The 20,586-nt window shown below is 48.8% G+C and overlaps 1 protein-coding gene across 5 annotated transcripts; it reads right to left on the reverse strand.

Annotated features, from left to right (window-relative positions):
- Positions 1 to 1,399: 1,399 nt before the first annotated feature.
- On the reverse strand, positions 1,400 to 20,573 carry LOC135237766 (putative helicase mov-10-B.1). 5 transcript variants are annotated; one of them, XM_064305174.1, is made up of 23 exons: positions 20,267 to 20,573; positions 19,474 to 19,573; positions 18,295 to 18,345; positions 16,859 to 17,064; positions 16,485 to 16,726; positions 15,756 to 16,005; positions 14,583 to 14,723; positions 13,937 to 14,099; positions 13,665 to 13,816; positions 12,944 to 13,120; positions 12,298 to 12,445; positions 9,915 to 10,076; positions 9,623 to 9,726; positions 9,224 to 9,321; positions 8,557 to 8,655; positions 8,195 to 8,303; positions 7,210 to 7,327; positions 6,012 to 6,203; positions 5,613 to 5,684; positions 5,120 to 5,245; positions 4,744 to 4,832; positions 3,716 to 3,834; positions 1,400 to 3,292 (listed from the first exon to the last, which is right to left on the reverse strand). In XM_064305174.1, exons 1-23 carry the CDS (start codon positions 20,389 to 20,391, stop codon positions 3,231 to 3,233), a joined length of 3,105 nt encoding a protein of 1,034 aa, XP_064161244.1. In that variant the 5' UTR covers positions 20,392 to 20,573; the 3' UTR covers positions 1,400 to 3,230. The 5 variants fall into 5 exon arrangements, with proteins under 5 accessions (XP_064161244.1, XP_064161246.1, XP_064161245.1 ...); XM_064305176.1 differs by lacking the exon at positions 20,267 to 20,573 and adding an exon at positions 19,930 to 20,144; XM_064305175.1 differs by lacking the exon at positions 18,295 to 18,345.
- Positions 20,574 to 20,586: the final 13 nt, after the last annotated feature.

Below are 20,586 nucleotides of genomic sequence, written 5' to 3' on the forward strand. Positions count from 1 at the left end.
GCGTCGGCTACTGCCAGGTCCAAACCCGAAAGTATATATATAGTCCAGCAGGGGGCGCACCGACGGGCTGCCTCTGTAGATTTTTTGCATGGTAGACACACGTGAGAACAGGTTCACTTTTACGCCTTTCGGATGTTCTGCAACTTTTGGCGTTTCTCTAAACGTGCCCGCTGAGACCACTCTACTGCCACTTCAAAGCATTCCAGTTTCTTTTATCTTTCTCGTCACCTCCTGTCGCCTCGATCGGTGTTCACCCCTTTAGTGTAAAAACCTGGCTGCAGTCAAGGGCGTGACATCACACAGATGAGTTGGCATGCAGTAGCTTAACTGGTATACGATACAGGAAGCACGCAAACGTGCAGGTTGAGTCTGAAACTGCTTTCGTTTTTTTTTTCCAGGACATTTGTGTTCAGAGCTTTGCATGTGTATGATATGACAGTTATATATAGGTATAGCAGGAACATAAAATTTTAAGGTGGCACAGATATGCGGTGGACCAAGTCAGCGACACGCCACAAGACTGCCAATGGGAGCGGCGTTTAGGGTTCTGTTTTGAGTTTTATTCCATTTGACTAATTGGCGCATTTGATTGCTGTGACTGCGTGCAGAGATTGGGGTGTCTGGCTGAGTCTACAGTTGGAAGTCCAACCCTCTCCAAGCCATCCACGACCGAGCAGCAAAGTAGTAGCAAGCTAGGAAAGGAGTCACTGTTGCTATGGTTACCAAAGTTGGCATAGTGTTGTTGGGAGAGGGTAAAAGAGTGTTTTTATTTTGCCATCTTTGTTTTGACTGAGCAGAACCAGTAAAAGAGAGGAGAGACCCGCATGTTCTTATGAACACTTTTAAATGAACTTCACAAATTTGTGTTTCACTTCATACCCGAGATGCTACGTTCAATTCATCAACGCCGTCGCATGCTTAATCTGCAGGACTGCAGCAGTCCAACCTAACGGAAACCAACGGACCAGCATCCTGAAGGATAAAACCAGATGCTCATATTTTCTCTCAAAATGCCAAGGAAAAATGTACGGATCACAGGATGGGACCATTATTGCCGGAGGGAGGACTTTGTCACAGAAGCACATCGCGAGACTGTGCGAGACCGCCACAACATTACCCCGCCCAAGAGTTTTACCGAAACGTGTTGCGCGGTTGCAGCGGGTCGTTCCGGGACACGTCACGGTCAACAAGGACCGGACAGCGGCGCACGAGCCAGTCGACCGTCTCGTGTGTGAGAATCCCTTTAACGTCCGGACGCGCCAGCTCTCTCTCCCCCGTCGGTGTCGTTTTATATCTGTCGCTGTGTCGCTGTGTGCATGGATGAAACCGTCTCTGCAGTGCCAGGCTGCGTAACGCCACTCCTTACCGCCAGGGGGGGAACCGCCCAGCGTCGTGTCTGTTTCCTCCCCCCCCCCCCCCTTCTGAAATGATTTTAATAGCCCACATAATCAGGATTTATATGGAAGCTGACCGTGACGATGCTTTGTAAAACAGGAACAGTGTTGTGAATGTTTGAATCAAGTAAACATGACCGCTGTTATTAAACTATTTTTGAAACGGGATCACTTTCATCATTATTATTATTTTTGGTTGGTTTACTTTAGCTAAGCAGCTGAAGAAATCGGTATTGCTCATTCATCATCTCTTCTCATACTTATAAAATGTATTTTATTGTAGGGCTAAAGTAATTCGCAAATATTAATTACTGGTGTTGTCTATACTTGAAGATGTCTAGTATTCCAATATAATTTACCCCCCCCCCCCCCCCAGAGAATATTAATCTTTCAGTGGCTGTACCCCACTACACATCCTGCCAATATCAACAGGCCATTACTGCAGTTTAATGATAACACATGCTATTTACTTTGAGGAAAAAAAACCAGGGACCCACATAAGTAGTTTCTGTACAATACAGAAATTACACTGTTTAGTTTATTATCTGCATACTGAAATTCTCCCACAGCAAGCCCAGTGGAAATGAAGACTCATGTCCCTTACACACAGGGACCACTCCAACACTGAACAGTGTAAATGCGTACACAAACACCGCCATTTTACCACGCGTCGGTTAAAACACCAAGTAGTTCAGGAATCAGTACCAGCTGAATTGTGCTTCACATAATCGCTTTAAATCACATTCCAAAAGAAACTGACTTCAACTGTAATGCAAAGCTGCGTGTATGAATCGTCAAAAAACTGTAAGCGCACTTGTAAATGCCCTTCCCATGAATGTTAACGTTAACACTGTAAAAATACTGATTGCGTTTCGCTCCCTTTTAAAAGAGGCCAGTCTCTGTCTAAACACATACTGCTGTCACTGAGAGTCCTGAGCATAAGAACATTAAATCCTTGGCAGAATAGTACTGATTATTATGGGCCACCGAGCCATTAAAACGGGTTTAAAATGTCTCTTATCCAACGGTTTTCTAAGCACCTTTGCGTTCTCAAGCAATGATTAATTACCCTGGATTTTCCATTGACATTGCAGGATGAAGGCAAAGCAGGTTTTATTTAGTAAATCGCACACATGCCAATCAACTGCCTTATATAAACGTGCACTTTAAAATTGTGCACAAAAACACTGTTTGCAAAAACCCAGCGGCAAGGATGTTAACTTTCAAATGAATTTGACAGAAAACTGTTGACAGCGATATTCTTTTTGTGTACGACGGGGACAGAACTGCGAACGTCACCTGAACTAGGGTATCCAGTGACTTCAGAAACTTCATCAGATAAGGTGTGCCTTATTCCAGGAAGCAGTGTGTGTCTAAGGTGGCTTCGGTGGCTGAAATGATTGTCACTACGCAACTCATGGCTTGAGCTCATAAGGCACAAGGCACTGCCCGCGGAAGACATCTTGACATTTCTGCAGCACAACTCAACGGTTTAAAATAAAAAATACATCTGTAAGACTGATAATGAGATGGACAAATCAGTGGACCGCAGATAATGTAGCATCAGCAGATATAAAGGCACTTCAGCACTGTGATGCACAGCCAGTCTCCCGGGGGGGGCGGAGTCAGAACGTATCTTCCTGACGGGGTCATAGTGCATGTAAACGGTCTGCGTCGTAGATATTTATTGATTTTTTTGAAGCGTTTAATGTAATAGCTGACGGAAACTGATCAGTTGATTGATCAATTCGGTGGCAGTGATTCGGTCGCACCCTGGGCTGTTGGGGGTGGGGTGCGGGGGGCAGGGGGCAGGGGTGGGATGGGCGTCCTGGTCGATCACAGCTCGCTTCTCCATTCTGGGTGCACATACTGCTGGAGGTTGCTCTCCTCCTGTTCCACTGAAGCACAGAACAGAGAGCTCACGTCAAAAACAGTCACAGGAACCGAGTTCAGCTCACGCCGGCGAGCAAATGACACATCTGCTCCGACTCACTGCGAACGCACAGCCTCGCCTGCCACTGCAGCTAAGAACTCAACCTGCGCTCTCATGTCACCGTGGAGGTAATACACCCGGAGTCCTCAAGGGGGCGATACAGGACAGCTGTGAATAGACTGAGCGGAAGAAAGCTCAAAGCCTACTGTAGCGCCCCCTCGCTGCGATGCTTGACACTGCATGCAGTGTTAAGAATTTCAGGTGACATTTCAGAACGCAAGGAAGCATGAAATCGGCTTTGCGTAGGTCGACGCGTCTGCGTTGGCGTACTATGTTTCGGGCCTAAATGCCCTGTGTGCAGGCAGACGGGGGGGGGGGGGGGCTCTACCTTCCGGCTCCACTTCGATGCTGAGGGCAGCCAGTCGAGTCACCACGTCGTTCTCCCCTTCAGCGTCAGCGCAGTCGAACCCGGTGTAGCCCTTCTCCTCCGAGCAGTAGCTGATGAATCTGAACCACAGACGTACATGTTTAACTAGACGGGCTGGCAGGCACGCCTTCAGCTGACCTAAGCTTGTGAAGTCTCGGAAGTAAGCCTGTACTGCGCGTGTTGAGGGCAAAACATTGGAGCTCCCATTAAAGTGAATGGGGAATATTAGACTTTTGACGGCAAAATATTAAAATATAACTTCCCTGATGGTATTTTGAAACTATTCATGATCCTTATGCAGGAAAAGCAGGATTATGAAAATATGCAATAAAATATGTAGATTTGAATCAATATTTTCCCCAAAATAACCATGGTCTCACAAACTGCTACACATAAAATTTATGATCACAAATTGATCGATGAGGTTTTCTTTGGTTGTTAAATCACCATCTTTATCCCTCAAGCATGCGCAGTAGAGGCTGTTTCCCGTTACTTCCTGTGCTTCACCGCCTGGCCCCTCCCACCCTCTCCAGTTCCCATGTACAGTCCGTGATGTGAAGGCGGGAAGAGCAGAGCTAAAGGTCAGAACATCAGGAGGACTGCGAGAACAGGGGTTTTTTCCATGGTGCTGCAGCTGTAATACAGCCAGGGAAACAAGGGGGCAACAGCCCCATCTGGTGGCCGGCAGCTCACACTGCACTGTCTCTGCGGGCTGGACTCTTACCGTTGCATTACATCACATTACAGGCATTTAGCAGATGCTCTTATCGACTTGAACAAGTTTTTACATAGCATTTACAACAACTGCATCCATTTATACAGAATATATACTGAAGCAATGCAGGTTAAGTACCTTGCTCAAGGGTACGACGGCAGTACACAATTCCCTACCCGGGGTACACAAAAAGTTACACAATTCCCTACCCGGGAATCGAACCAGCAACCTTTCGGTTACAGGACCAGCTCCCTACCCATTATACGGCTCTTACCGCTCCCAGATGGGGTCCTTGTTGAGGATAACAGGGTTTCCCACCACGATCAGCAGGGCCTTGGCTCTGGTCATGGCCACGTTGAACCTCTGTGGGAAACACAACACGAGATCCAGTCAGTTCTGCTCAGTACCAGCAGCGCAGCGATTGGCTACTCTGGCCTCACACATCTAATGAGGTGACCCTCCAGATCCAATCAGCTGTCAGAGCTGATTATTTATCTAAATACAGGAATATGAATTTCTACAGTGTTAGTGTTATTAACAACCTGCCCAAATCAAATTTTTCTCATTTTGATAAAATCTCTGAAGATACCTTCATATTTTTCAGGTTGGTAAGAGACAGATCAGTGATGTAGTTATGAGGGTGTCTCTACCTTCTCGTTGGTGAGAAAGCCGATGCTGAAGTCTTTATCCATCTTTACGTAGTTAATGCTGCTGCGGACGGCCGACACCATGATCACCATCCTCTCCTGCCCCTGGAACTCCTCCACCGAGCCTACCTGTAACACAGAGCCACACCCACTTAGAGCCACACCCTCTCACCTGTTACACAGCCACACCCTCTCACCTGTAACACAGAGCCTCACCCTCTCACCTGTTACACAGCCACACCCTCTCACCTGTAACACAGAGCCTCACCCTCTCAATTGTAACACACAGCCACACCCTCTCACCTGTAACACACAGCCACACTCTCACCTGTAACACAGAGCCACACCCTCTCACCTGTAACACAGAGCCACACCCTCTCACCTGTAACACACAGCCACACCCCCTCACCTGTAACCAGGAGGTCTCACCCACACCCCCTCACATCAGGTGACTGGTTTCATAAAAGTATATATGGAGGGAAAACAGGGAGCAAACCTTCAGCTCTGCAATGTCCTTCAGCTGTTTCAGCTCTTTGACACTTTTGATGGCCTTCTGGATCTTCTCCACCTAAAGAACAGAGAAACACAAGGACAGAAACGGAAGGCTTTACTGCAGTCCTTTATAAGCGACATCTCCATCTGTGAATGCAGTCCTTTTTAAGGGACATCGTTATCCGTGAATGCTGTCCTTTTTAAAAGACATCGTTATCCGTGAATGGAGTGCTTTGTAAGAGACATCTCTATCTGTGCCATGCACATGGTGTCTGTTTATGCGCTTTGAGCTGGAGAAAGCTCTGTATACACAAATATTATTATAATCATCATTATTTAAAATAATAAAATCTGCACTAATGAACAAACTCAGAAGCTTGGTGGGGGAGGGGTGCAATCTCACCTGCTTCCTGTAGGGGGCGATGATGCCGATGTCCCTGGGCGATAAGGTGGCCAGGCCCTTCTTGCCCTGGGTCTGCAGCAGCTTGCGGAGGTAATCCACCAGGATCTGGATCTCGGCCACGTTGAAGAAGGAGGGGCTGTTGGCCTCGCGCTCGTCCTTCCCCATCACTCCGTGGAAAATGAGGGGGAACCCCTGCCGAGCCAAACACGTTCCGTTAGGCCAGTGTTACCCCAAACCTGCCCTCAGCGCAGAACCCCAAACCTGCCCTCAGCGCAGAACCCCAAACCTGCTCTCAGCGCAGAACCCCAAACCTGCCCCTCAGCGCAGAACCCCAAACCTGCCCCTCAGCACAGAACCCCAAACCTGCCCTCAGCGCAGAACCCCAAACCTGCCCCTCAGCGCAGAACCCCAAACCTGCCCTCAGCGCAGAACCCCAAACCTGCCCTCAGCGCAGAACCCCAAACCTGCCCTCAGCGCAGAACCCCAAACCTGCCCTCAGCGCAGAACCCCAAACCTGCCCCTCAGCGCAGAACCCCAAACCTGCCCTCAGCGCAGAACCCCAAACCTGCCCCTCAGCGCAGAACCCCAAACCTGCCCTCAGCACAGAACCCCAAACCTGCCCTCAGCGCAGAACCCCAAACCTGCCCCTCAGCGCAGAACCCCAAACCTGCCCTCAGCGCAGAACCCCAAACCTGCCCTCAGCGCAGAACCCAAACCTGCCCTCAGCGCAGAACCCCAAACCTGCCCCTCAGCGCAGAACCCCAAACCTGCCCTCAGCGCAGAACCCCAAACCTGCCCTCAGCGCAGAACCCCAAACCTGCCCCTCAGCGCAGAACCCCAAATCTGCTCTCAGCGCAGAACCCCAAATCTGCTGTTAGCACACCGCCCAGGTGCCCCTCTCTCACCTGCTTGCCCAGGTGCCCCTCTCTCACCTGCTTGCCCAGGTGCCCCTCTCTCACCTGCTTGTCCAGGTGCACCTCTCTCACCTGCTTGCCCAGGTGCCCCTCTCTCACCTGCTTGCCCAGGTGCCCCTCTCTCACCTGCTTGCCCAGGTGCCCCTCTCTCACCTGCTTGCCCAGGTGTAACTCTCTCACCTGCTTGCCCAGGTGCCCCTCTCTCACCTGCTTGCCCAGGTGCCCCTCTCTCACCTGCTTGCCCAGGTGCCCCTCTCTCACCTGCTTGCCCAGGTGTAACTCACCTGATTGGGCAGGTGCTCCCAGCTGCAGTACGAGTTGCGCAGCTCCTTGTTGGCGAACACCTGCAGCTCCCCGTCGTAGAAGAGCTCGTTGGGAATGCGGAGGATAGCTGGGTGTGACCTGGGAGAACACACGCCCGGGGTCAGAGTTCAAAGTTCAGAGTTCATCTAAAGCAGGACGGCCCAACCCTGTTCCTGGAAATCTCCCGTTCAGCAGGTTTTCACTCCAACCCTAATTTGGCACACCTGATTCTACCAATGTAGATCTCCAGGAACAGGGTTGGGCAGTCCTGCTCTGAAAATAAAAGGGGCATTCACTTTATTGATACCAGTGATTTCTTTACATATGTATTCCTTTAATAAATTGGTTTAGGACGGAGTGTAGCACAGTGGGTAAGGAACTAGACTTGTAACCGAAAGGTCGCCGGTTCGATTCCCGGGTAGGACACTGCCGTTGTACCCTTGAGCAAGGTACTTAACCTGCATTGCTTCAGTATATATCCAGCTGTATAAATGGATGCAATGTAAAATGTTATGTAAAAAAAGTAGTGTAAGTCACTCTGGATAAGAGCGTCTGCTAAATGCCTGTAATGTAATGTTTAGGGTTGGCTTACTATAGGTTGACTGACAGCAGGAAGTCTGTTCCATTTTTGAAGAATTCACAACAAAACAGAGACAGTGCGTTAAAACAAAGCACTGGTTGACCCTGGCTGTACTGCCCAGTTTCATATCCCCCTACCTCCTACACCTGGGCATAAACAACAGCCCTGTTTTTCCTGTAATTCCGCATTCCTTCCACAGGAGACAGAGATCCCTCTCTCACTGCCTAAATCTACATAAATGTGTAGGGCTTAAATCCGCCGATATGAACCGGTAAAAACATAACGCTCTGAACATCAGTTGGTTCAGATCAGTTGGGAGTCTGATCTGATTGGCCATGGTAGCAGAGGCTGTGGACCAATCACAGGGCTCTGAGGGGCTGGGGCACCTGTAGTTACGCAGCAGCTTGGTGACGAACAGCTGGTTGAACCGCCCGCTGTCGCCGTCCTTCTGGTAGAGCGGATTGTCCCGCATGAGCCTCTCCAGCAGGGACAGACCTGCGCGTCAGGAAGAGGCACAGCACAGCCCGGGTTCAAACTCGCAACCTACCCAACCAACCCAAGGCCTTTACCAGTCATTCAACATTTTTTTTGAAATGCAAAATACGTGTGAGATTGTAAGTGTCACAGAATGAGTGTCACAGTGTGAGTCAGTGTTTCCACGGTGTGGAAGCATTTGCAAAACTGCTTCCACGGGCAACGCCCCTCTGAGAGATTTGAGCCTGGCTGCGGGTCGGAGGCGGATTCTCACCCAGTCCGTACTGTATGGCCAGAGGGGAGCGCAGTACGGGTCCCAGCTGTTTGGGGTCCCCTGCCAGCACCAGCTGTCCCGTCTGGGCATGGAGCAGTCCTGAGCAAAATGAGACCAGAGTGCTTCAACCCCCCCCCTTTCAGTATTAGGAATAACAATGTCCTTTTCTCCACCGTGAAACTTTCAATGCAGAGTCCAGGGCTTATGGAGCCTAACGTGAATCTCCCTGAGTAGTATCATTAGTCCCTCTGGAGTGGCCTAAAAACAACAGCTATGTGAGACTGCTTTCCTGTCTAGAAAGGGTCAGTCAGCCACACAACTGCCTGCATTCTAAAACAACGCTATCTGATTTACAACTGAGAACTCCAATCTGTGCGCTCACTGACATAAACAGACATAAAAAGACCCGTTTCGCTACCCTTGACCCCTTGACTTTATTATCAGCAGTTCTGAGCTGTACTTTACCCCCCCCCCCCCCCGTAACACAGAATTAACCCCAATAAAATTTGAGCACATTCAAAGACCAAAAGCCCTGGAGTAGTGAATTAAACGGGCAGAACTGAAGGCTAACACTGGAGAATAACCCTTCTGTGCTGACCCCGCCTCCCCCTTGCTGTCACTCAGCCCTGAGTGACGGCTGTAGCTCCGCCCCCACCCCGCCTCTCACCCGCCATTCCGATGACGCACTCCGGCTCCGCGGCGTGCCCCGCCTCATCCACGAAAATGTGGGTGAAGTGGCCCTCGGGCAGGCCTCCGGTCACCAGCCTGCAACGGGACAACACCGGCAGGGGCGTGGGCAACAGGAAGTGATGTAACAGTGAGGTGGGCGGAGCTAGCCAAAGCCTTAAATCGACTGCAGTTAATCAGCCGCCAACTGCCAACAGCGCCTCGGTAATTCAAACAAATCGTACCGTTTCTACGGAGATCAAAGTTATTTGATTGGTTCAAGCAAGCACATGACAGCCAATAACGGGGATGGACTGTGAAGCCTCTTCCCTCTCCACCTCTAATGTTTCGACCGTGCCAGGTAAAGGTCGGTTAGCGCAGGAAGGAACGAGATGCTTACTTTCCAGCCGTAACCACGGTAGCCACGATGACCTTGTATTTCATCAGGGTCTCCTTGTCGGGAAACACGAAGCAGTCCTGCCGTGCATCCCAGTTACAGCACTTCTGCAGAGCGGAGAAATCAGGAGGTCCGTTTAACAAAAACCAGGGCAGGGGCTCTCACAGGGCAGGGGGTCTCACACTGACCCCTCACACAGGGCATTAGGGCTGGGCTGTCCCACACTGACCCCTCACAGGGGGCGTTGGGGAGGCAGTCCCCCTCACAGGGGGTGGCGTTGGGGGCAGGTCCTCACCTGCAGGCTTTTGGGCACGGTCCCTAGGGTCCGGCTGCTGGCGTACAGGCGGTACAGGAGGCGGGGTCCCACGTGCTCCAGCACACGCTCACACAGCAGGTCCGAGGCACTGTTGGAGGGGGCGCACGCCAGGATGTGGGCCAGGGGGTCCGTTTTGTGAACCTGAGGGAGACGCGAGATGGGACAGGGGGTCAATCTGGCTCTAGACGCACAGAGAGACGGGACAGGGGGCAGTCTGCCTCCGAGACACACGGAAATGGGATGGGGGCTGAGTTTGGATCCAGAGAGACACAGGCAGATGGGACGGGGGCCCATTTTTTCTCCCCTAACACAGAGAGTACGTAGCTCAGTGACACTGGGACACTTAGACACAGCAAAAGGGCGACATTCACTCACAGCACACCCGCCAGACACTACACAGTCAGCTGGCTGTGTCAGAAATGTAAAGATTCTGTCTCTTTCACCACACAGAAAGAGACAGACACACCATCACAGGCACTGACACAACGATCAAGACTGCGGCATACAGACACACAGACACGACGAGACAGACACACAGACCTTTTCACCTCACAGAACCCCCGTCGCCCCAGCGACCTCATGCACAATGCTGATTGGCTGACTCCACTCAGCCTTGTTTATCTGTCCGTTGGCATTTTTACGCTGGAGACTGACGAAGGTCAAAATGACCCGACCAGCGATGTGAACAAACTCGCGCTGCTGCAGGCACACGGTGTGCCGGGGATGTTCTCCCTACACCAGACGCTGATACCGCCAGCAGGCTCAGAGCGCGTACGAGAGGCCAAGACGACGAAGCAGAAGAACTACGAGGTTGTGTGAAGCTTGTGTTAGAGATTAAGCTACAGACAGATATCTGCACCCTGACCGCCAAGCTGTACAACCGATACTTGGGACAAAGGGGAAGTGTTTGTTGCTAAGGAAGTAGGAATTTGCTTCAGCTCTGTCAATGACAAAGGAGTCTGAGGTTCATGACGCATAACTGTACCAAAGCCACAATTTTAATGCTGATTTGGGTCCTTTCCCTGCCCTGTAGCACGTAGCGCGTGATTTACTAATCAGGACATAAGACTCAGGCCCATTAAAATGTCCCGTGTTTGAAGAAGGGCTGTCGCACACAAGACATGGCCGTGTTATTATGCTGAGAAAAATATACACTCTGCTTCGGCTATACTGTAATATAGAAACGTGTATGAATACATTAATCCATTGAAAATTACTGGTTAATGTTTGCATATGAAGATGACTGGATGCATATTGATGCGCAAACTTGATGTGCCTGTAGTTTCTCCACAGGGTCAGTGGAGAAAATGTGGGAGCTCAGCACAGAACGCACTTCTGAGGCAGCAAGCCAAAACATTATTCACAGTGTCACAGAAAGAGGAATGCATGATTCTTAAACGGGTCTCGAACGATAGCCCTCTTCTGAATGCCCACTGCTTATCCCTTTCGCCTCCTTCTCTTTTCACTGCAAGAAGCCACCACTTCCTCTCAATCCGACTCAGGTCATGGGAGTTTGAGCCAAACCTTCCACTTTTTTAAGCGGCATGAGCCGACTTGAGTTTCAATGTGACACATCTTTAGCTGTCTAAAGGCCAATAAATGGCTGGAATTAAAGGCTTAAGACACAGCGCTAGCAGGAATTCCCCTGCATGCTTTATCCTGAAAGTTCCGACAGAGCTCGTTACTCTTCCGTTTCTACACGTAAACGTCTGGCTCAGAAACACAGTTCACGGGATGTTCAGTCTGCTTTCCCCACACAGTCCGTCAGGCACCCATGACTGGTAATTCAGATGCGCTCGCTAGAGTTTGAAAATTAATTAAAGGACAGTCTGATGGCATGACACAGCAAACTGTGCTCTGTAGGAGATGCTTCCTTATAGCAGTAGATAGGCCGGTTTGAATTTGTGCTGAATTTCTCAGTTACCGTTAAAGGCATACTATGCAGGATTTTTTTAGCCTGTGGCCCTGTTTACCATTTTCTTCCTCCATCTTCAACCCTGTCCACTCACCCTGCTACTCATCCAAGTCAGAGACATGCAAATTCATGAGAAACTACCGGCAAATTTCTCCCATCAATTACTTGGACCGGACGTTACATTTTCCAGTCGGGACCACAAAGCGGACAAGTACGTATAATTTGAAAACCGGACATTCTGGTCAAAATCCAAAATCTGGTCAAAACTCTGGTTACTGGTTCTCTCTGCGCGGTTACTCTCTGCGTCTGTGGTTACTCTCGTGGGTTACTCTCTCGTGGGTTACTCTCTCGTGGGTTACTCTCTGGCGGTTATTCTCTGGCGGGTTACTCTCCCGTGGGTTACTCTCTGGCGGGTTACTCAAACAGAGGAGGAAGATCTTCACAGACCTGCTTGATGGCTTCCACCAAGGTGACGGTTTTGCCGGTGCCGGGGGGCCCGAACACCAGGTACGGGGCGGGGCGGGACACCCCAGACACGATGTGCTGGACGACGGTGCACTGTTCCGGATTGTTCTCCAACTTCCTGTCGTACAGGCTGACGACACACAGGCATCCTTTCATTAACTTTCAGAACAAAACATCTTTAATGTAACCTTAAAAACAGGACCTCTTTAATGTAACTTTCAAAACAGACCGTCTTTAATTTAAGGATATGATGTTCATCCAATAAAAGAGTATTCTGGTAGTGACAAGCCGGTCCTGCGACTCTTTGGCTTTTCTTACTGAAATATGCTGAATTATGCAACGCGTACATATACGCTGGCAGTCACGCCCTGTGGTTCTGCGAGACGATTCATGAGACAACATGAACGCCGCTCTGGTGCCTGTAGACTAAGCGTAGGCCTGGTGTCTGTAGACTTGGCGTAGGCCTGGTGTCTGTAGACTAGGCGTAGGCCTGGTGTCTGTAGACTTGGCGTAGGCCTGGTGTCTGTAGACTTGGCGTAGGCCTGGTGTCTGTAGACTTGGCGTAGGCCTGGTGTCTGTAGACTCAACACGGCTTTGCAGGCTACCCCGGAGACGGAAATGAGCTGACCTGAGTCGGGGTTGCGGTTGAGGAAGGGGCGTGGCATGGGAACCGGTGGGGAAGAGGACCTCCCCCAGGCGGTGGTCGATGGCCAGCTGCACCGCCCGGTGCTGGAGTTTCAGAGGGTAGCGGTTAATGGTGAACTCCACGTTGAACTTCATGTTGCTGAGGAAGCTCTTCACCAGCCTGTGGGAGGGTCGTGCAGAGGAAACCGGATTTACATTACATTACATTACAGGCATTTAGCAGACGCTCTTATCCAGAGCGACTTACACAACTTTTACATTGTATCCATTTATACAGCTGGATATATACTGAAGCAATTCCGGTTAAGTACCTTGCTCAAGGGTACAACGGCAGTGTCCTTACCCGGGAATCGAACCTGCGACCTTTCGGTTACAAGCCCAGTTCCTTACCCACTGTGCTACGCTGCCGCCAAGCACCGAGACGTGGAACTGACAGCCTCTCAGGAGCCAATCACAGAGCAGGGAAATACTGCTCATCCAGCCACTTTACCGTTTACTATCCTTAAGCAAAGGTTTAACATAATCTGGTTCCACACTATGTTGGATGCATTTCCTCTAACTACAAGCAACTGGACAGCTAGTTACACAGGACTCTTGACTTTCCTGGTTTTTATACTCTAAAGTCAGTGGATGCACAGGAGTGCCAAACCCATTTCCAGCAACGGCAGCATGAGCACAGTTACATAACCGCAGAGGTTTCTCACTTCTTGGAGAAGCCCAGTTTGACGCTCTCCAGCTCCACTCGGTGAACGTAGCCCTTGTAGACGGTGATGGGCTGGTCTTCGTCTTCGGCCTTGGTCACCCTCAGGTCGTCCCCCCGCAGGACCGACGGCCTGTTCTCGGCCACGCCCGGAACCTGGGGAAAAGGAGCGGAGGAAGAGGAGGAGGAGCCATGACGTTTCACTCAATCCTAGGGAACCAACGAGGTCTCTTCTTCTCGGCCCAGAGTTCCGGAAGGTGAAATAACTGCCCTCACCTGCAGAATGAGGAGCTTCTTGTCCCGCTGGTCCTGGATCATGGTTCGGTTGTGCATGTCGTACTTCCTGATGTCCACCTCCATCTGGAGCTCCTCCAGGTGCAGCAGGAGCTGGAAGCGCTTGGTGTAGTTCTTGCGGCTCAGGGGAGACTCCAGCAGAGACCTGGAAAAACACCACACAGGCTGGGTTCACACACACACACACACACCAACGTCCCCATAGGCCAAAGAAACACAGCTTTCATAAAAAAAAGTACTTCAGGGTCATAAGAGATTCCTCCAAAGTATGAATACTTGTGAAACATGCTGTTATATGCATGTTCACGCAAATATTCTACATCACTGCTTCTTTTTAATATTACGAGTCAAATTAAAAATCATTTTTAATACGAAGACCCACATTTGAAATTTAGCAACCTTCAGAGACCCATCAGATACACATACCATCATAGCCTGGGGGACTAGACTCAGTCCAGTTCCCACCTCAAAAACTAATTTTGCAGTACATCTCATCCTTAACAGTGATTTTACACTCGTAATGAAAGGATCATCGATCATCTAATAAAGCCGCATTCTGCTGGTCTTGTAGGGAAGCTGCAGCTGCTGTGTACACAGCAGTGGGGGACCGAGGTGTGTGGATACTTACTTCACCGAGGGAAGCTGTTGCCTTGCCGCTGGTGATAAATACTCGGTGTCCTCCAGCCGTTGTTTTGCAATCTCCTTCAGGTGAAGCGGATATTTGGACTCCTTTAATTTCACCACCGGTTTCAATTGTTGGACAACAGACCTGCAAGTCGAGAACAAAGAACAGACTAAGGTGGTATCTGGCTGTCTTTAATGTTCAAAACAAAAACAAAAAAACAATCCAACCCGAATTTCTCAGACCAGAGAATACAGTGTTCAGTGTGTAGGAAAACTTTTTTTCTGTCTATCTGCTTCTTCAGGTTATACACCGATCAGTCACAACATTAAAACCACCTGCCTAATATTGTGTAGGTCCCCCTCGTACCACCAAACAGCTCTGACCCATCGACAGTTTTTAAAATGTGGAAATAATTCACCCCTCTAACAATATCTTAGCTTTTTATTACCCTATAGCAACTAATAATGTAATAAACTACAAATAGTGTAATAGTGTACTTTATTGATCCCCGGGGGGAATTTGCACTGTTGCAGCATCAAAGACAACAAAATAACACAGATACAAATTTACAGTAGAGACAAAATATCAGATAAAAATATACAGTAGTTACAAATATATACAGAAATCCAAATATCCAAAGGACATTAGGTTGGTGGTTTTAATGTTGTGGCTGATCGGTGTATGTGTATTTGCTTTTGAGATAAAATTTGCTCATTGGTAGTTGGTTTGGATTTCATCAGAACTAGCGAGCAGCGCAGCTATCTATTACCATGGTTACCAAATCACAAAATTTTATTAGGCTTGCCCTGGTGCAATCAAAGGTCCAACCCAGCAACATACTGAACATGGCCAACTGAGTTCAGTATTCTCTGCAGACCAGGAATCACCTGGCTTACCTACCTCTCAGGAGGAGGTCCACCTGGCTTACCTACCTCTCAGGAGGAGGTCCACCTGGCTTACCTACCTCTCAGGAGGAGGTCCACCTGGCTTACCTACCTCTCAGGAGGAGGTCCACCTGGCTTACCTACCTCTCAGGAGGAGGTCCACCTGGCTTATCTACCTCTCAGAGAGGTCACTGGCTTACTACCTCTGAGTCCACCTGGCTTACCTACCTCTCAGGAGGAGGTCCACCTGGCTTATCTACCTCTCAAGAGGAGGTCCACCTGGCTTTCCTACCTCTCAGGAGGTTCCCCCTCCTCCACCATGGTGTCCACTGGTCTGTACGTGGAAGACTGGTAGGGCTTGTATGGCGAAACCGGCCCCAGCTCGACGGTCAGCTTGGTCCTGGCCACTGCTTCCAGGAAACGAACGATGTAGAAGGGCTTCGTTTTGGCGATGGGGTCCGGCTTGAATTCGAACACCATGGTGGCCGGGAAGTACCCAACGTGAAGAGAAATGAACTGAACTTCGACCTCATAGCGGTCCCCTGCAGGAGACAAACCAGAACCCTTTTAAAAATGACAATAGCAAAGAAGGGCTCACTGTAACAACCTGAGCAGGGGGGGTTTCTAATGTTTAATACAGAGTTTAAACCACTGGACCACTAAAGCTCCTTTACAACTGGCATAGCTGGTCTAAACATGACATGTAAACCCTTCTTAAAAGTCATGCCATTACCCTGTGAGGTTTAATTACATACCAGATAGATAAACGGAACAAATACCCATTTTATCTAGCGACTTAACTATACAAACAGTAGCATCGTCTTCCATTCATTTTTCCATTCTACGTAATCTAATACCGCGTTATTCAGCTTGCTAGCAACACTGCTATCTTCCAGGGATCTGATAAAATTATTTTATTCAACCAGTGAGGCGATACCATGGCAGTATTTCCTCGTTTTACGATCTCTGATCGGACCGCGGGCGATTTCGGCGGCTCAGGGGAACGCCACGCGCTCCTCACCTGGTTGCAGGAGGAGGGGGCTCGCCCGCGTCACCCTCTTCTCGTCCGCCAGCGAGAAGCAGCGGATGCGGTGCAGGGTCGTGTAGTACGTGAAGTTCAGCGCGGCGGCGCCCGTGTTCTGGATGTACATCTTCACCACGTGGACCTCCTGGAGCTGATCCACGCTGAACTGGATCCGGCCGCCAGCCATGTCGTGGTCCGACGTGATCACGACGCCCTCCTTGTCCGCGATGAATTCGGATCTGTTTGGGGGGGGGGGGGGGATGCAGACAGGTCGAGTACCAATGGAAGGCACCAGCGCGTGGGAAAATGCAGCCAGGTGACCGTTAGCCAATCACGAGCACCCGCCCCGCAGGCCTCTGAAGCCCCCTCACCTGTTCTCCTTCAGGCTCTGCAGAATTTTGTTCGCCAGCCGCTTCTTGGCTTGCGATCCCGGCTGGGCGGCGGGCCTGGGGGCAGCGGCGGGACGCGGAACTGCGCCAGCAGGGGGCGGTGCTGGTCCTCCATTTGCCACAGGCGGGGCGCTGCCCGGCTTCTGCTTCCTGGGCTTCCGCCACTGGTCTCCGTAGACGACTCGGACCTGGTAACAGGAAAGGAGGGAGGAGGCACTCGAGCAGCAAACAGGGAGGTGTCGGACGCACAAGGAACACCCCATACGGCTCAAATGTAAGTGACAGCCTGGTTTAGGAAAAACTTCCTCCGATTCACCATCAACAGAATCCACCATGAACAGAGTTTTTTTTAAAACAGGCTTTCAAGGCCAGGTGCCTGTGTCACGAAGCAGGATTACGGAGTTAGCTGTGTAACTGTGCTCAGTAAAACCTGGAACAGCTTTTTTTTTTTTTTTTTACTTCAGTCCAGGTTCAAGATTTGGGAGGGTTCTGGGTTTTACTCAGTGCAGTTACCCAGCTAACTCAGTAACCTCCTGCTTCCTGAAACAGGGCCCAGGAGGTTTCAAGTAATTAGCGACTGGAAAGTGAGGCTTCCTTACCCCCATAAATGGGGGGGGGGACATACCACGTGCTGTGAATTTCTGACTCGTTTAAACAGTGAAAAATGATTTTGCCTCCCACAGCAAATCACAGTGGTTGGCTCACACCACCCATTTTGTGTTTGAGGCCTCATTCCCCAATAACTACCAATCAGAGACTCAATTCGGCACATTACTTTTTTATCTTTAAAAATGTTCAGTATCCACACGCTTCTGTCATAATTTGGCTGTGCTCCAAACTGTATACTTGTGTTCTCCTGTACTTCTAAGAACACGCCTCCAGGTACACTTACAACACTACCCTTACTACTGAGTGTTAAAAACGCTTAAAATCTGTTCAATTTGAAACCTACTTGTGCTTTGATGTCACCACTACTAAACTTAGCCAGAAACACATTGACGGTACTAAAATCTGTACATAAGATATCTACACTTGTACACATTGCAGAAAACACAATGGCCACTAAGAAGAGAAAGCATGGAAAAGTCTGCTTTGAAGCACACTTCGTATTTTAGTCCTCCAAAGAACACAGAGGGAACGTCTTCCAGTAGGTTCTCGCACACTCCCCTTTGTGTGCTCCCGAGTTTGGAACGCACTTGGTCACATGACCGCTTTACTTCCGCGCCTGCCACACGCTCCAGGCAGAACACGAGTATAAGGCTTGGAACACAAAACCGTGGCATTAATTTGAACTGAAGAAACGCACCACCGCGAAGTGACCAGCACCATCAGACCAGGTTCTGTCCAACACCACCCATCCCTGCATGTACTCTCACAGGGAAACCGCACAGGTGTTCAGGGCCTAGACCTGGGCCTACCTGTGAGGAGCGGGGACCCTCCTCTAAGACAAAACTTGGCATAACCGAAGACTACAGGGAGGAAATGAGAACGTTACACACACGTCAGACCTTTTAAACGCATGGTTGAACTGAAAGGTACGGGCTGTCCCATTCCACTTTGATACGGAAGGAATTTATCAGGATACCTGGTTCAAACTACTCTTTCAGTTAGAGACAGTTGCCAATAGCAGAAATTAGTCATTTTTTTTCTCCAGTCCCTCGTAATTTATATTTACGGTTATGAGCAGCTCAAAACATACGTCACATCAAGTCATGAATAAACGCCCAGCACCTTTTGCCAGTGTACTTGAAGGTAGCACAATGAAAATAAAATGACTAAAGAATGACTAATCGACAAAAGCAGAAAAACAGGCGGCATGGGGCGTTTACCCCACTTCACGTATTTAGCAGGTAATTAGCTTTCAAGTTTTAAAAGTTTAAAAACTAATAGACAAATACAAACAGCGCGTGTATGTAAAGCACATACGCATTCTGTAGTGGAAAATCTCACTTTAACATGAAGGAAGAGTGACTTTTCTTGTATTAAAAAATATGTAATGATTAATTAATCAGGGAAAAAATCTAACACGCTCACGTGGAGAGGTCACACTAATTCCAAAGTAGTAATGGGAAAACACACAATATATAGGGAACAAATCTCGTATTGGCTTTTCTGGTTTGCCTAGATGTTTTATCATTTAATTTTGGTTATGAATGAACTTTTAATAACTCCGAGTTGCTGGCCTTTTCCACGGCGGGCCTGCACAAACTGAAGAAGAGGTTACTTGATTCGGCTTACTTTGGCATCCCGCAATCAATGCCATGTTTAAAAATTTAAGATATGGTGAACTTTTTTTTTTTTTTTTTTTTTTAAACATTCCAACTGCCAAAATGTTTCCCTGCGTAGCAATGAGGCTTCCAGGGCGGTGGCAAAACCAAAACTCCTTTTGTCATCTCAACCACAGCTAATCCAGGCATGACAAATAGGCACGGGATCATGACACACCTTGACAAGTTATCACATATGAAACAGCCTTTTCATTTCAAAGACAACAAACGGGACGCATTTTGGGGCGAACTGAAATAAAATGAACTTGACCGCAGAATCGTCTCATGCAAATGTTAAAAATATGATTCATATGTAGCATTCCCACTTACCTTTTTATTTAAGAATATCTTCCCTTTCTGAACGTGAGCTTTATTGAACGTAACCAAGGCAAACACAACACTGGAAAAAGACGGGCCTTTGATTCCGTTCCTGGGGAAACAGTGCAGGTAACTTAACGTTAGCGAGTATTGGCACGCGCATAGCTGGCTTGTGAGTGGTTTCGTTTCTCCAGAAGTCGAAAGCTGCTGCCGGCTAACGTTATCTATTATAATCTAACTTAACTGCCTGGCGAGTGTGTATTTGGTACATACGGTAATACAACAACAACTATTACTACTAACTACTAATAATTATTGTTATTATAATTATAAGCCAGTGCTAACAACAATACTAGCAGTTAACAGTACAATGACAACAGCAATAACTGTTGGTTGCGAGGGGTGCACAACTCCGGTCCCGGAGGGGTTGTCTGCGTGCTGGTTTTTATTTCAACCAATTAGGCCTACATTAGTTTTCTGACAGCTCTATAAATTTCCCCTTTTCATTCATGCACTGGAGCACAGCGAAATCTTGATGCACTTACAGTCTGTTGCTATAGCTGGTGCTTTTACAAATGTCAGCTCACGATATTATTGAACTAATTAAATAATTAAGAGCAGAAGTTGGCACAAAATCCTGAAACGCACCAAACGTTGTTGTGCACCCCTGACTATAGGCAATATATTCCAGCTATCAACTAAGAAAGACAAGCACTTAGCAGTTAAAAAGCACGTCATCAGTTAAATCAATTCAGGTGGCTAAACTACCTTAGTCAATGAACTAATCGGCTAGCTAGCTAGCTACCTGTTTCTTCTAAATTCGGAGTTATAAATGTCACGAAGTTCATTTTTGTCGGTTTTCGATTTTCTCTCTCCGAGGTATTCTATGAAGTCGAGTCCAGCTTGAAAACATGATCGCAGTGAGGGCATGGTGTCGTAAACAAAAAACAGCGAGCAAAATTAAATAATTTGTGCAAATCGTAAGAAAACGAATGAAACGTTCGTAGAAGCTCGTTTCCTCTCCGGTAGCAGACGGTTGCAGCTGGGGCAGGGTGCAACGTTAACATTAGCCGCACAGCCAGCTCATGTTTCCCAGGGTTGCGTGAACGAACACACCTCCAATGA

The sequence above is a fragment of the Anguilla rostrata genome, chromosome 13 (assembly GCF_018555375.3).
Source record: "Anguilla rostrata isolate EN2019 chromosome 13, ASM1855537v3, whole genome shotgun sequence".
NCBI classification, from domain to species: domain Eukaryota; kingdom Metazoa; phylum Chordata; class Actinopteri; order Anguilliformes; family Anguillidae; genus Anguilla; species Anguilla rostrata.

Coding starts and splice junctions, on each gene's coding strand:
- LOC135237766 (XM_064305174.1), bottom strand. CDS start 20,391: ATGCCCTCACTGCGATCATGTTTTCAAGCTGGACTCGACTTCATAGAA. Junction 13,121..13,664: donor AAACTGGGCTTCTCCAAGAA/GTGAGAAACCTC, acceptor ACCCTCCCACAG/GCTGGTGAAGAGCTTCCTCA. Junction 4,833..5,119: donor GCTTTCTCACCAACGAGAAG/GTAGAGACACCC, acceptor TGTTTCCCACAG/AGGTTCAACGTGGCCATGAC.